Below are 17,611 nucleotides of genomic sequence, written 5' to 3' on the forward strand. Positions count from 1 at the left end.
GATGCATATGCACCACCAAAATTTGAAGATATTCAAAAAGAAACAAAAGATACAACAAAACGAACTTGATGTAAATTAATATCTGTCATGTGAAGAAAATATTGGATTCAGAATTTCAATGAAATGGCAGAAGAATAATACTTCATTCTGAAATAATTTTAATGAGTTATAAATTTCTTGAGGTAATCCTTTGACATTGATCCTAACACAATTCACAATTCTTTCATCACATCAAAACGATCTCCAAACTTTATATTCAGGCTCTCTGTAAAGTAAAACAACTGTGTGGAAAATTTATCTGTTCGCCAAACTATTGTTTCATTTCCCATCAATCCCATTCAATGGTCTTCAAATATTTCTCCAGCTTTGCAAATAGAGTATTGCCAAGAGAGTCGGGATTTTCACCGACAGAATTGGAAAAGAAAATGATGAATCATTCCTTTCCCGAACTCTGTCTGACATATTTCACACAGAATTTTTCCTATTCGATTTCTCCGTTCTAAGTTTGATTCCTATTCAATTTCAGCTAAGGAGCTACCACGAAAACTCCAAGTTCGTTATATCGAAGTATAGTATCGATTAAACTTTGGAGGTTCTTTCAAACAGAATTAGAGGTTGTATTCGCCCCTCAAAATGAAAGAGCTAGCACAAATGAAAGTGGAATGAAAGATAATAAATCATCGGTATTGCATGATTTCGAAACAAATCAGACTGTTCTTCGAAAGAAATTCTGGGAAACATCACAAAGGTAATCAAGTCACAAAAATGTGTCTATTTTTATGTAGAAACTATAGAGTTGGATGTTGAAGAACTTTGAAGAACAGTTGAGGTTGAAATTGGGCTGAATGGGTTTCATTTATCCCAACATCGCTTACCGTTTGTTTGTAGACCTCTCAGTTCAGAAAAATTTTGAACTCGAAATTTGAAAAAAATTGAATCTTTACACAATAATCGTTATATAGGGTGTTTTTTTTCGAGGTATATAACTTTAAGTTGGCATTACTATTCAAGATGGCAACCGATTCAACATCTGTCAAGTGATTTATTCTCAGTTTGGTTTGGCAATTCATCATGAATAGACTCACGCCTGAACAATGCTTGCAAATAGTGCAATTTTATTTCGAAAATAATGGTTCTATGCGGAATACGTATCGTGCACTACGTCCATTTTATTTTGTTTAGCGATGAAGCGCACTTCTGGTTGAATGGATACTTCAACAAACAAAACTACCACATTTGGAGTGAAGTTAATTCTCAAGTGTATGTCGAAACACCGTTACATCCAGAAAAACTGACTGGTGCGCTTTATGGGCTGGTGGAATCATTGGTCCGTACATCTTCAAAAACGATGGTGGCCAGAACGTTACAGTCAATGGTGATCGGTATAGAGCCATGATTACTAAATTTTTCATTCCTGAATTGAACAACCATGATGTCGAGCAGCCACAATCGATTTATTGAAAGACACGTTTGGTGACCGCCTAATTTCACGTTTTGGACCTGTGAATTGGCCTCCAAGATCTTGTGATTTAACACCGCTAGACTACTTTCTGTGGGGCTTTGTAAAGTCATTGGTCTATGCGGATAAGCCACAAACTCTTGACCATTTGGAAGACAACATTCGCCGTGTTATTGCCGATATACGGCCACAAATTTTGGAAAAAGTCATCGAAAATTGGACGTCCAGATTGGAGTACATCCGAGCCAGCCGTGGCGGTCATATGCCAGAAATTCTATAGCTCTAAAAAAACACCCTTCATCTTCTAAAATACTGGTCACGGCCCATCAAACAAAAAAGTTTTTCATACATAGAGTTGTGATCTAAAACATGTTAAGGTTTCAAGTCCGTATCTTGCCTCAAAAAGAGTTGGCAGCCTAGAGAATATTATCAAAAATTTAGTTGAAAATTTCAGTTTTTTTTTCAGACTTATCGCTGTACTACCAGCATTTTCGTCAACTACATTAACGAAACAATTGATATGATGGTATAAAATTCCGATGTGGGAACTTTTAACCGCTACATTGAACTACCTGGTTAATAGAACTTCTTGAAATTTTTCTAGAACGCTTCTTTACTGGAAATGATTAGCCCAATATCATCCACTGAAAACTTCGATATTTTGATTTTAAAAAGATCAAAATCAAGTTAGATATTTCTATGAAAAAAATTTTCATTTGAGCTACAATTATTCTTTACGAAGACCGTATAGATAAAACGGAAACCAATATCCAACGCTGTAATTGTAATCGAACAGATTAACTTCTGAAAAAGAAGCGAATGGAAATATCGATCTCGCAGCAGACAAATACCACTCCACTCAACTAACTCAATATGAATTGAGGAGTGCATTAAACCGTCTATTATGCAGGACGATCTGAAATACGGGTAATAGCTGATTCCTGCTGGAATTTAATATGCACTTGAGTGGCTAAATATGAATTGACGATGAGAACAGAATTTCTGCAATCTTCTGCATGGAATAGCGCATAGGACCAATTTTGCATTAACTTTAAAAAAAAAATTTTTTTTTCAAGGGTTAGGTATGGAAAATTTGAGGCAAATTTTTCGACCTAAAAATTTTCGGTTTTGGATGAAATTCAGCTAATCGCGTATCGTTCATCCCAACATCGCTTACCGATTGTTCGTAGACCTCGCAGTTTAGGAAAATTTTGAACTCGAAATTTGAAAAAAAACAGTAAAAATTTAATCTCTACACAATAATCGTTATATCTTCTAAAATATCGGTCACGGCCCATCAAACAAAAATTTTTTTCATACATAGGGTTGTGATCTAAAACATGTTGAGGTTTCAAGTCCGTATCTTGCCTCAAAAAGAGTTGGCAGCTCCGAGAATATTATCAAAATTTTTTTTTTTAAAATTCCATTTACACCCTATAATTTTCGAAATGATGGACTAATTGCTGACTTTACCAGCATTTGCTTCATCTACATTAACAAAACAATTGATATGATGATATAAAATTCCGATGTGTGAACTTTCAACCGGTACATTGAACTACCTGGTTAATAGAACTTCTTGAAATTCTTCTGAAACGCTTCATTACTGAAAATAATTGACCCAAAATCAGCTACTGGAAACTTCGATATCTTGAATTTTGAAGAGATGGTTAGATATTTCAATAAAAAAATTTCTCATATATGAGCTACAATTTCGTTACGAAGACCGTATAGATAAAATGGAAACCAATATCCAACGCTGTAATTGTAATCGAACAGATTAACTTCTGAAAAAGAAGCGAATGGAAATATCGATCGCGCAGCAGACAAATACCACTCCACTCAACTAACTCAATATGAATTGAGGAGTGCATTAAACCGTCTATTATGCAGGACGATCTGAAATACGGGTAATAGCTGATTCCTGCTGGAATTTAATATGCACTTGAGTGGCTAAATATGAATTGACGATGAGAACAGAATTTCTGCAATTTTCTGCATGGAATAGCGCATAGGACCAATTTTGCCGTATCTGCAGTCACGGCATCGCGGTTCTAATCACTATACCGCAGGAAAAACCGGGCATTTCCTATCAGGAACAACAAATGACATTTATGTTTTTTTTTGGAGGAGGAAAGAAATCGTTTGGAATTGGGCGAATGTTTGTGTATAATTTACGTTGGCCTAAAGAGGGGGTTACCATGATTACAGAATTCTACAGAAGAAGTAATTATGAAGTAGAGTTTATACCTACAGGTGTCCAATAATCTATGCAGAGGTTTATTGATTTCTTTTGCACCTCATATACAGGTGTCCCGTAAAGACCACGTCAAACCGAGGGAGAATGTAGATCAAAGGATAACCCTCCTGCTATGACAAAATTCCCATTATAAAAGTCTTACCGTTTTCGAGATATTTTTTTTGTTTTGAAAATAATGAATTTTTGAAAACAATGAAGTTTTGCCCTCACGGTTGGTACAATTTTACATCTTTCTGGTTAATTTTTTCAGTAAAATATTGCTGAAGAATGATTTTAACGTTTACATTAAAAACATCCTGCGAAAATTTTAAAGGGAGGCTATGAGAAATATTTTTATTGGAAATTTTGGTGGTGGATTATTTTGTTCATGAAGTTTAACCAATCGTAGTGGAAAAAAAGGTACCGAGCTACTGCTGCACATTACACCAATAAATTGTCTATTTTATAGTGATTCCAAAGAGGTATCACACAAGTCATTTGTTATTAAAAGAAAAAAGATATGGCTGTTTTTATCCAAATGGGTACGTTTCTGACAAAATCAAGTTTGTCAATTCTGTTAAGAAATCTTCAATGTTGCATTACTTAGTGAACAATGGCAATTGTTTACCTGCGAAAATATTACTCGCATAATTATTCACCTCAACGGAATTCAATTTTGCAGGCAAATTTTGGAAAACATCATGCAGATCCAGATTTTTTTAATAGGATCATTTGGAGCGACGAGTCTTTCCTTTTATAATGGGAATTTTGTCATAGCAGGTGGGTTATCCTTTGATCTACATTCTCCCTCGGTTTGTCGTGGTCTTTACGGGACACCCTGTATAGGGTGTTCCTAAATTGGAGGACTGGAGATACGTACAAACTAAAATGGGAGATTCCTCCGGGAATTTTAATCAAAAAAACCTACGAATATGGACCCACAAACGCTTTGTTTTCAAGCTACAGGGTGTTAAAGTTTGTTTTTTTAATTTTTTCTCATAGCATCTGCATTTCACAAGATATTCAACAGAATTTATATGAGTCCAATATAGAGTTTCTATCATTCCGATTCTATATTCCGATTTCTTCGTGAACAGGGTGATAATTTTTCGGGAACAGTGCTTTTTTTTGTTCTCCCAAACTTTTTATTGGAGGATCAACAAAAAAATTGATCTAGCTTCTCGGTTTATAAAAGTTTTATCGTACCTATCTGATACTGATTCCGCGAAAAAAAACTTCAAATAATTATCTCAAAACCCTCTCAAATATCCAAGTTATCATTCAATCCAATTAGTAAATTGTGATGACTGAATTTATTTTCCCCATCAGCACAATCTGCAGTAATAATTCATAAAAATTCGACTAACTATAACTATCACAAACAAAAGCTATAATCATCACAAAAGGTTGGAATACAAGAAACACCCTGAATCTCGAAAACAAAACGTTTGTGAGCCCATGTTTATAGTGCTTTTTCTTGTAATTATCCAAGGAAACTCTCATTTTTGTTTGTACCTCTAATCTAAGAACATCCTGTATATAAATTCTAATATTTTGGTTCATTCTTCCCAATAATAAGCCTTCAGAATAGATCAAGAAAAAAATTAACCATTTTTGAAGTTTTTACAGTTTGTGTTTTGGAATGTGAAATTATAGAATCCAAAACTCGAATTCATCCAGAACTCTTTTCGAAAACTAGATAAGCTTTCAAATAAAATTTGGTATAAGAATCGAGTGGTATACCGCACTGATTCTCCTGGTGCAAGTAAGCAATCTATGGATTTAAAAGGTAAAAAAATCGAGAAAACCAAATTCAAAAATGTATTTCGCAAAAACTTAACAATTTCTATATTATGATTACGATTTCCTAGAAATTGATGATGCTGAATATAGTATTTTTTATCGAATAACCTCAGGTTCGAATCCCATCGCTCCAGATATGAATAAAAAATGATAAACCATTGGAATTTTTTTTCAATCTGCAGAATAATGGAAAATTCAAATATGTCGAATCGATTTTCACAAAATATTCAACTAAACATCAAATAATATAAGTACATAGACGGACATCATCTAAAAGATATTTAATGAACATGTTCCTGAAAGTGCTTTGAAAAACATTGTTTTTCATGAAATCATTAGAGTTTGTGAGGCGACTCGAATGATTTATAAAACATTCAATCTAATGGAATATTGTATTTCGGAATGACTGAATGAAACGATTTAGCAACAATCAGCATTAATATTTTATATAAAAGTAGAAAAAACTTGAATAAATTATGAATAGTTCCAAGCGAAGTTAACGTAATAGAAAGTTAATGACTCATGAGAAAGATAATAAGTCGCCTGAATAAACTATATTCATAGAAATTGAAATTAATATCGATTTGTCATTGCTGTAATGGAAAATTTTCGATCTATTAATAGCAGAACAGCTTCAACATTTACCTACTATAGGATTTTCCCATGAGAAACGATATCAGCCAAATGGTCACGGATACGGTTGCAGCACCAAATCCTTTTCATGAAATTTTTCATGACCAATTCGCACATTTGAAGCTGTATGTCCTGGACAGCTTCATGAATTACATCTTTAAGGTCTTGAATCGATTGTGGAGCATTGGCATAGACCTTATTCTTTTAATTGCACATAATTTCGATTATTCATAGTACTAACTTGTCGCAACAGCTGAAATTTGTCCACCAGTTTCACTATTTTCGTGTGTGAAGGTGCTTCACAACGATCCGAAAGTGCTTTGGTTTTGCTGATTATGCAAAATTTTCACTATTTTTGTCCTCAATTTCTAACAATTTCATTGCATTGTTGAAGCTTGTATCGTTCCATTTTAAGTAATTACGTAGTTATGTCAGATGTCAAAAGATAATAGTTTCAAAACTAACAGGTGGCTAGATAGCGGACTATTCAAAATCAAACATCTTAATAGAAAAACCGTTAGATATACAATATATAGGGTGTTTTTTTTCGAGGTATATAACTTTAAGTTGACATTACTGTTCAAGATGGAGGCCGATTTAACAGCTGTTAAGTAATTTATTGTCAGTTTGGTTTGGCAATTCATCATGAATAGACTCATGCCTGAAAAACGCTTGCAAATAATGCAATTTTATTTCGAAAATAATGGTTCTGTGCGGAATACGTATCCCGATTTTCATAAGCGAATTTTGTTTAGCAATGAAGCGCACTTCTGGTTGAATGGCTGCATCAACAAACAAAACTGCCGCATTTGGAGTGAAGCTAATCCTCAAGTGTATGTCGAAACACCGTTACATCCAGAAAAACTGACTGTTTGGTGCGCTTTATGGGCTGGTGGAATCATTAGTCCGTGCTTCTTCAAAAACGATGATGGCCAGAACGTTACAGTCAATGGTGATCGGTATAGAGCCATGATTACTAACTTTTTCATTCCTGAATTGAACAACCATGATGTCCAGGAGCTGTGGTTCCAACATGTGTGCGCAACATGTCACGCAGCTCTTGCCACAGTCGATTTATTGAAAGACACGTTTGGTGACCGCCTAATTTCACGTTTTGTACCTGTGAATTGGCCTACAAGATCTTGTGATTTAACACCGCTAGACTACTTTCTGTGGGGCTATGTAAAATCATTGGTCTATGCGGATAAGCCACAAACCCTTGACCATTTGGCAGACAACATTCGCCGTGTTGTTGCCGATATACGGCCACAAATGTTGGAAAAAGTCATCGAAAATTGGACGTCCAGATTGGACTACATCCGAGCCAGCCGTGGCGGTCATATGCCAGAAATCATATTTGAAATGTAATGCCACAAGATTATCTTGCGGATAAATAAAACTCATGTCAATCGAATAATCCATCGTTGTTTTATTGCAATTTAAAGTTCTATAGCTCTAAAAAAAAACACCCTTTACTATTCAATAAATATCAACCTGCATGGCTTTAACCTGGGGTGATTCTCAAAAATTAATGATTCTGATACCATTAAATCAAGAAATGTCCTGGATTGTGGGATCAACTTCTGCAAGTGAAACTTTATATTTTTCTAAGGATGAATAGGGGTAGTTTGAAAAATATTTGAATGGGGGAATAGCAGAGACGAAAAGTTTATCAATATGGGGGATCATTGAACTAGCCTTTCAGTGGGTCAAACAGAAATAGCCTCGACATTGTTTATTTGCATGCGTGACTTCCTTCCCTCTCTCCCCCTTTTTTACAACATTCGGGAAAACTGCCAAACTACCTGATTATTATCACGTGGTCACTAGAGGTATCCGTAACTATGGGGAAAAGTTCCATGTTTTTTTCCTACTCTCGGAATATTAAACAGGCCACCTCGCATATTTCAGGCAGTGAGCCGCCCCAAATTTATATTCCACAAGTCATGTTTCGTCATTTACATTTTGCTGCATATTATCTACGGGTATCGGGTTATTGATCCGGATCTGAAAAGGACGAGTGCTTCGAATAGTCGGATTCCCCCGAAAGTTCATGGCATAATTAAATACTGTCGCTGGATTCGGGCAATGAAATTTCCGGTTTTGGGTCCGATTCCTATTTTCCGATATTGAGCGTACACGGTACTGCTAATACGGCACTTTGTGGTCCTTTCGATATGCTCGTGTCAATCGTAAACAGGGCCGGCGCTAGGGGGTGAGACTGTGAATCGTTTCAGGCGCCTCTAGTTGAGGGGCGGCAATTCAACCCAGTTTGCTGGCCTCCTAGGCAGAAGGTAGTTTTCTCAGAGTAATAAACATAGATAGAGGAAGCATATGTCATTTTCAGTAAGAAAATTTTGCGCGGAAATGAAAACATATCAGTGATGCGATATTTCACTCAATTTTCGAGTTTTTTCCACAAAGAACGCACTTCTTATGTCTCATAGTGAATCAACGTTTCATATCAACTCAAAATATATTGAGATGAATACTTAAATATATCAGAAATTCAGAAAACACACTTCAAGTGAGCCAAACGACGTGAAACAACGGATGACACTAGGAGAGCAATAGTTGCCAAACCTTGGATTTCAGCAGGTAGATACAGAAAATAATGAATATTCTACTTATTATAAATTCGACAATTAGGAAAAATATCGGATTCCAAATATTCAAATTTGCATTTTCAATTGAAAATCACTCAAATGAATATATTTCATTCAATAGAATATACATTCATAATGACATAGTAAAATTGTGGATTTGAAAAAATATCATAATCCGACAACGTAATCTAACATGTTAAAATTGCATATACTCTCTTCATCTGTGTTTGTCTATGGTTTTTTCCTAGGTTTTTTCCCTCCGCTGCGCTTATCAACATTCTCTGCAATAAAATCTCCAAACTGCCTTTACTAAGCCGCTTGTATGCACATGGCATCACAACGAATATACCCCATTGAAAGAGAGATAAGATCATTATGTATTCCATAAAAACGAAAAACAACACTACCTTTGCTTTCCAATTATTTGGAAACCGATGTTAACACATTCAACATATGGAACATTTCTACGATTTTGCATTCAAAACTAGTTACTTTTAAATGACAAATGTTTTCTGCGGAACACATGTTTGTAATCCCAATTAGTTATCGAACCAATACTGAAACTTTGCATGCCCTGGGTTTCTTGTGGTGTGATAGGTAATCATTCGTCGATCGTACGCAGTGTCATGTGGATGTGATCAGATATTGTACTTACTTACTGCGCATTATTCATCGGTTTTCAATGTTTCATTCACTAGAATTTAATTTTTTTATAGATTATTCATCGGAAGAAGAAAGTTCTGTATTATCATAGGGGCAGGTGCTGTTTTTTTTCATGTAATATTATTATTGATGTGTTTTAGGGCGCAGAAAATTTCTTTGCTTCAGGCACCAAAATTACTCGTGCCGGCCCTGATCATAAATAAAATTTTCCATTACAGGGTTATGGATTCGACACTAATATCTATGGATCACTTGTGTAAAACACTTTTATATCAAAAACGCTGAATATTTCGACGAAATTGGTTCATCTCCCTATTAGTTTCATCGCTCATCCTCTTATGCTACATATTTTAACAGGAATTACATCATTCTATTCAGTACTTCATTTGTAGCAACAATAAATAATTTGGGAAAAGCACTGACACCGAGTTATGATAAGCTATTGCTCACTCGTTCAGAAATATTGGAATTAATTTCACTGTTTATTTGAATGAAACGATAATCTTCTGAATTGTTCGGTTTCCAGAAAGCTCAGTTATTGTTATTTAGTGTTGAATATCAAACTGACATTTGATTTAGATAAGAGGAAGTGAGATGAATATACAAGAATCGTGAGATTGTGATGGATATTATGGAACATAGACCAGTGTCGTACCGAAATTGAGGTTTAAAATTGAATGAATTTCCAAAATTTATTCGATAATTTATTTGGCGAGGTACTGCCTCATAAGACAAGCTGCCACTGATCATTTTTGTTTTTCCAATGCGAGCATAATAAACAATAGTTTTATGTCCATTAACCCCTAGCCTAAAACGTCAAAAACCCCCGAAATCGTCAATTTCAGACAACACCGATGTAAATATAAATTGCATCTTAATCTCAGTTAGCGATGAAAGCTTCATTCATGGTTCTGACCTCGGACATCCGTTGACAAACATAGCTGTTTATTCTGATCCGAATCTTGACATTAATCCTTGAGAAAGTGTTGGTTCAGTCATTCGTTTCTAATCGATCCGCTTTTCTCAGTTTAATTAGGAGATTGTTTGGAGTGAGGTCGGAAATCTTATATAATATTTCCCTCTCGAAATCACAGATAATCTCTGAAGGGGATGAAGATAGACATTTATAAATGAAACATCACTCGAAAGTTAATTTTTTTTTACTATTCAAATGAAGAATGAGTTCGGAAAAAAATTTAAGGAAATGTTCTGGTTTGTCTGCAAAGCAATAGAGACCAACGTTTTGTTTTTTTTTTTTGAATCAGAATAATACAGACAACTCATCTATTAACTTTCTCTTTCTTATATTTGTGTTGCTTCCGCATCTACGGAGAATAGAAAATATTGTGATCATATTTGGGGTGAAACAATTCTTTGGTCGTTGGTTTCAAAATTTCCACTCGATAAATGGACTGTAACAGGCCAATTGAAAAGTCCTCGGTCTACCATATTACACATTTCTTTGGCAAAATTCGATTTTATTATTCAACATAGTTACCTTCGAGGACGAAACAGCGGTCTTCCAACTTTTCGATACCATTTTTGTAGTACAATTTGTCTTTCACTCCAAAATAGGCCTCAGTTTCGGCGATTACTTCTTCATTGGCGCTAAATTTCTTTCCAGCGAGCATTCTTTTGAGGTCTGAGAACAAAAAAAAAGTCGCTGGGGGCCAGATCTGGCGATTAAGGTGGATGCAGAAGCAATTCGAAGCCCAATTTATGCAATTTTGCCATTGTTTTCATTGTTTTGTGACACGGCGCTTCGTCTCGATGAAACAGCACAATTTTTTTCTTCAAATGGGGCCGTTTTTTAACTATTTCATCCTTTAAACGGTCCAATTACGCTTTATAATAATTGCTGTTGATGGTCTGGCCCTTTTGGAGGTAATCAATGAATATTATACCTTGCGCATTCCAGAATACTGATGCCATAACCTTGCCAGCTGACTATTCTGTTTTTTCTCGTTTTGGATTCGGTTGTCATCGTGTGCAGGAGTGCAGTCCACTCAGCTGACTGTCGATTGGACTCCGGAGTGAAATGATGGAGCCATGTTTCATCCATTGTCACATATCGTCGCAAAAAATCAGATTTATTGCACTATGGTCTTTCAAAATTATTTTGTGATTTTTTTTATTTTTTCGTCGGTGACAGCCTCTTTTGGGCGTCCACTGCGTTCGCCGTTTTCGGTTCTCATTTCACCACGTTTAAACTTAGCATACCAATCAATGATGGTTGATTTTCCTGGAAACTTTTCATCAAGTCAAGATTTTCCATCTTTTTTCAAATAACCAAAGTATCTATACTCACAACGCAATATCTCACAAACTAATGGTCGGACTGCTGTGAAATTTTGACACGTATACTTTCAAGGTTGGTACTAACTAAAAATCATATGGATTTAAACTAGCACCGCCATCTGTGCATCAGACCGGGGACTTTTCCATTGGCCTAATATTGTGCGTTAGAGATGTGGTGTTAAGTTTCTCTCATTAAAGCAGACTTTCTTCAACTGGATAAAAAGAGTGAAATAGTGACTGGCTACCATCAACTAATTCTCGGTATCTACTTTTTTGACATAGCAATATGTTGTCCCATAAAACTACAGAAATAATTACATTCCCTAAAAAACTGATGTTATTCATCTCTTCTTTCCGTAAAAATCTTGATGGAATGCGATTTCAACTCGAGATGTATTCATTCGGAAGCAAATGGCGTATTTTAATTATTTCAGCATGACCGTTTTGATGGCGATAAATCTACAAAACCCTAATTATTCATAATTTTCTAGCCGAGAGGTTGCATGTCTAATTAAAACTTACTCAGTGTGCATTGCGATGATATCTTCAAAGTATGTACGCGTTCTGTTGATTCGTTTATCTGTTTTGATTCTATTATGTGTTTTGTAATTGTCTAGATGACATCCACAAAAGAAGATCTAGAGTAGTTGTAATCTTTTGATATTTTAGTAGTAGTAGTTTAGGTATCATTGAAAATAATAAACTAAAATAGAAGAAGTCTGTAGCGTTGATTAAACTCTTAATTATGTGTTTTTTACACAAAATTTCACATTAACCTTGAAATATTCATTTCGGAGAAGCAAATTGTTTTTGAAAGAAAAAATGTACCCACTCACATATTTCGAATTAAAAATCATTTTTGGATTTCTCATTCAATTTGTGACGAAAAATTCCTAATAGTCGCTGTTTTCATGCTAAAAAAAACATCTTAACGCGTATTTTTCATTTCATCATTTAATTATCTATTATTAGATAGTTCTCGATATTGTATTAAAGATAAAAGGTTTTTTTGGATTAAAAAAAAACTTAGAGATATTTTGTCACAAATTGACCCAGCAATTTTAAAAAAATTCACACCACACCTTACTTCAAAATCTCTTATTTGAAAATCATTTATTTTTAGAAGAAGCATTATTGAGAGGCCAAGCACTATCCATTCCTGATTTCAGTTTCCTTATTATTTGAACCACGCCCTCTGGTAAGGTATCTGATCAGAGATGAAAGATAATACAAAATAAACAGATTATGAGTACGGTTGGTATTCCATAGGGATTAATATTACTCAAATCAAAACATAGCTTTCGATGAAAATAGTTCTCTATCCATTACCATTTCAGTGCTCTGTGGAACCACCATAGTCCTAGTAATAATTTCTTAGAATGACAAATTGGTTTTTCTTGAACCTTGAAAAATCCATTAACCTTAATCATACAAAAGACTTATCATTGAAAATAATAAATACTAAAACTTGAGGTGACATATTCAAATCGAATAGTTGCTATTATTGTCCCTTAATTCATTTTTGATTTATCGCTGAAAAGATCTGAAATAGCAACACAAAGACGTCGTCGTAACGTAACATTTCCAGTTGAATATAACTTTCAACGACACTAAATGTCAGCTGAAGGAAAATTCAATGCATCATTATCCTTACTTGAAAAATGTATTTACATAGATTTCAAAAAGGTCACGTTTAAGGTCGAGAAAGTACAAAGCATAAAATTATCATTCCCCAGAACCAGCGTATTGATTCATATTATGAATAACATTTTGTGAATCAAGTGATTGCTTTTGTGATTGGTATGTTCCATTTCTGAGTGGATGAATTCTGTTTGTATCGAAAAATTTACGACTGGAATGATTTTATTAGAAAGGTGACCTTTCACATTTATTACGATAACGACCAGAATAAAGAGTTTACTCGATTCCTCCGATAAGAAAACTTCGGAGCCCATGAGCTTATTTCTAATGACACTAAAACTGCTTTCGAAAGAAAGAGACACCATTCAGTTAATGGTGCTAAATGCATTTTACATCGATTCCTACTCAGATAACTTCATTAGCAATGAAGTTAGAGCTTCATCTGGAGATGCCAAGACTTCACCAGAAATTTAATTCGATCATTTCAAAAAGAAAAAAACCTCTCACAATGGCGGTATTTATTGCCGGGTGGAATCTAGAATTCTTCAGCAAGTTCTCAATGAAAATTTTTGCTTGTAGTCCTGTTTCCAAGTTTGTTGAAGAAGCTTGGCTTGACAAATGGCAACTTCACCTCAGAAGTTGCTTATAAGTTCTGCGAGCTAGAAGAATAACGTCTATAGCATGTGTTGCTCCAACTGATGCAGAAATAAAATCATTCGAATTTTCTGGTACAGCTTTCCCGGAGGCAGGGGAAAAGCTTGAAATATATTATTTTTAGGTTATATATGAAACGAATCAAAATTTTCGGATAATTGTATGAAGCTGAATTCGACCTTATTGAGAAAGCATAATGAAGACTATATCACCAAAAGATATTCACAAATAAATGAAAGAAACTACAAAAAACTTTTGTACCGACACTGAGTGATTTATAAGATAAAAGTAATGTAACACATAGTCTTGACGTTGTCGATTTTTCGTTAATTTAACATCTCTTTATTTTAATTTTTGTATCCAATCAGATCAAGTAAAGGAATGCATGTGTCGGTATTATCACGTTGTTTATAGAAATTTTCTTGTTGCAAATTCCTCAAAGTTTTTCACCATGTCTATAGAATAAAATATGAACTAGGTATTTTTAACTAAATTCATTTTTGATTTCCCCATCTGAGTTGATATCCAATTATTCATAGGTCGTTATTGGGTGGATACCTTATCCCAGATATTCCATTTTACCGAAGTATCCATTCCGCTAGCCTGCTTTTTCCTAAATTTATTCTGACCGAGACATAAAATTTGGCAATAAAACCAAAAATCCGATCAAAATGATGCTCCCTTTACGTCTACAGCCGCTCTGAGGGTAATTTCAAGGAAATTGAAAGAACTGCAAATCAGCCTATCATAACCAAGAATAATTACTAATTCATACCAATACACAGGGGTGTTTTGTATACACCTCGTGGAGAATTTTTTAGAAACTTCCAGTCATCAAGGATTTCTTTAAATCGATATTATGCTCGAATCGTTTTCCATTTCAAACAAAAACAAACCAACACCAGGTTTAAGAGCTTTAAAATCGATAATATTGTCATTAATTTCAAATTACATGAATAAATAGCATCGTTTTTTTTTGGTTTTTTTTATTCAACTGTTCAGTTCACGTTCATAAATTTTTAAGTGAATTCTAGGAATTTATATTTATAGTAACAACGTTCAACATTTTCACCTTTAAATATCTATTATAACAAAAAATTCATTAATAAATCATAATAATTCGAGTCTAAATTAAAAAATTTCACTTCAAATCGTGCTCTAACGAAATTGTTATTCTAAAAATAGGTTATGCTTTCTAGAAAAATAATACTTTATATAGAATTGAATCTGTATATATGAAAATTTGTCGCTGGAAGTTGATTTTTATCATAACAGATAAATATTAAATTCAAATACCAATAATTAACTCATTCTACCAATGAAATTGTTAGTCTTTCAGTAATTTTTCTCAAATATCACTGAAAAATACGAATACTTTTTTCTATCCAACTGAACAAGTGCTTCGTGCTAATTCATATGTATGTTAATCCTTGAGATTTCAATGATGTTCGAATTACAATGAAAAAAATTCAATTTCAGGTGAATTGGAGATCAAAAAAATTCAATAATTATCTAAAATAAGATTTTTTATGAAGAAAGTTTTGGTATTTTCAAGTAAGTTTTTCAATTTTCAAATGATTGAATGAACATATTGCAAGAGGTTGCATATAATAATCAAAATAACAACTATTTTCACTGTAGAATTGAAAAAATTCAATAGTTATAGTATTTTCTTCATTTGTTATCACTTTGAAATGAGATAATCACCTTTCTGTTAGAATTAACCTTCAATATCTACATCAACCGAATTCCCAGTTCCTTCGCCATTTTGCAACTACTTCAATAAAAATAATATTAATATTATGATGCTCACTTTTCTGGTATAAATTTCGAATTCTACATCATATAAACGAATCTCCAAGATAATAACCTGAACAGGACAATAACAATTGAGTTCAAAAATCCATCGACCAATAATATCCCAATTAAAATTCCTGAAACAGAGTTAATATCAAATTCTCATTTCTATTCATTACGCGAGAAAGTAAAAGTGGTCCAATAATTCTTCTGATATGGAAATTGAGCGAAAGAGAATAATTCTTTGAACGTTTTTTCCAAGCAAATGGGCTTTTTATTCAAGTCTTTGTTCTATACTTCACCAGAGCAAATGAAACACTAATCTTCTTAGCGATAATTTGCAAATTAAAACTCAGGTGGAGAAGCCTCACATTTCATTCGAAGATTGCTCTCCTTATGTTCCCTCCATTTCAGGTCATTCTTAATGTATCATAACGAATTTTTTTTTGGAAACGAGCAAGTGAGAATTTGTATTAATTAATTTTCTACCTGAAATGTTGTTAGAATTACTTTTCGAAAAATGTTATGGTGGATAATAATTTAGAGATGTAAATGATACAAAGGATAAAATGTTGATGTTGGCTCATTATTTGTGTACAAACATAGCCCTCATCTCAACTCCGGGTGAAAACTATGGGAAACTGGAGTAGTTCCGTTATCCACCCTTCTGCCCTTGTTTATATGCGTAGCAGAGGCGTAGTTTCAAAAATTTGGGAAATTTGCCAAACCAGCTAATCATTATCACGACCAATCGGTACAATTCCTAGAGGGGTGATAATTTGGGCACATTCACACAAATCTAAATTGGGTATTGGGAAGTATTTTGGTTCAGATGGGATGTGCCTAAAAATAACATCAAGGAGCGTATGGACGTATAAGAGATGGTGAAGGAGATGAAAGCTGGGTGGAGCAGCAGGATAATTTCGGGTGGTGTACGTGACGAAGTAGAGGATTCGGTCCAGGTGGTGGCTGTGACATTTGAAGCCTCTCGCGCGTCAACACAGCGGGAAGGCGGAAAGAAGCAAAGATGTGGATAGACTTACCCGCAGATGGCAGATTCGAGTGCGAGGACAACCAGCACGAATGGACAGACCACTCGGCGAGGCCCCATCGTGGCTTTTGTTACCTACACGTGTACCGCTTGATACATTTCATTCGGCAAGAAGCCACCCACAAACTGATGTTATTTTGTGTCACATCTGATAATGCACTAGGAGTGGTCTCTGGACCCAGCCAGCCTGGCATCCACTGCGCATGCTGTTGAAAAATGGGCAGAGTAAATCGTCAACTAACAAACCTTTACGGAGGTCAGGGGGAGAATGTTCTGCGCGAGGATCTAGCCGATCTGGACACGTCGTAAACCGATTCACGGCACTGGCGAACGCTTTCCTAACCTAGCAAATTTTACGGCTACAATTACGCTCTTTATTTCCACCGATCCACCTGCCGTACATGCTCCTATAAATATTCTCCCCCCCCCCCATTGGGTTATTTTTTCACCGGGATTTTCGGAGGTCCTCGGGGGGGTAAACAAACCGGTGATGTTTCGGGCCTGCGAAGACTTCTTCAGGTGTTTCTCTGTTCAGGATATTCTATAAATAAACGGTGGAGTTTTTAAGCACCGGCTGATTCAGATTTTTTGTTGTTAAGGTGTAATGATTGGTATAAATCCGGCTCGAAGGACCTAATTGTTATAATAATGGGTGCTATGTTGTCGAATGATAATATTTATGAACCTGAATGAGATTATTCAATAAACTTACTGATGTTTCAAAAAATAACAGTTGTCGAATAAAAAATGAAGAAAATATTGAATAA

At 34.7% G+C, this 17,611-nt stretch overlaps 1 protein-coding gene across 3 annotated transcripts in view; it reads right to left on the bottom strand.

Moving 5' to 3' along the window:
* The window catches only part of LOC123674821 (gamma-aminobutyric acid receptor subunit beta-like), an 87,209-nt gene extending 69,877 nt beyond the window's left edge, over positions 1-17,332 (bottom strand). For 2 of the 3 annotated variants that reach the window (XM_045609913.1, XM_045609910.1), the window contains exon 1: positions 16,837-17,332. In XM_045609913.1, the coding sequence (XP_045465869.1) occupies positions 16,837-16,904 (68 nt within the window). In that variant the 5' untranslated portion in view covers positions 16,905-17,332. The remainder of the gene's footprint in view (positions 1-16,836) is intronic. The other variant, XM_045609911.1, reaches the window with a different exon arrangement.
* Between the last annotated feature and the right edge of the window lie 279 nt (positions 17,333-17,611).

This window comes from Harmonia axyridis, chromosome 3, assembly GCF_914767665.1.
Source record: "Harmonia axyridis chromosome 3, icHarAxyr1.1, whole genome shotgun sequence".
Lineage (NCBI taxonomy): Eukaryota > Metazoa > Arthropoda > Insecta > Coleoptera > Coccinellidae > Harmonia > Harmonia axyridis.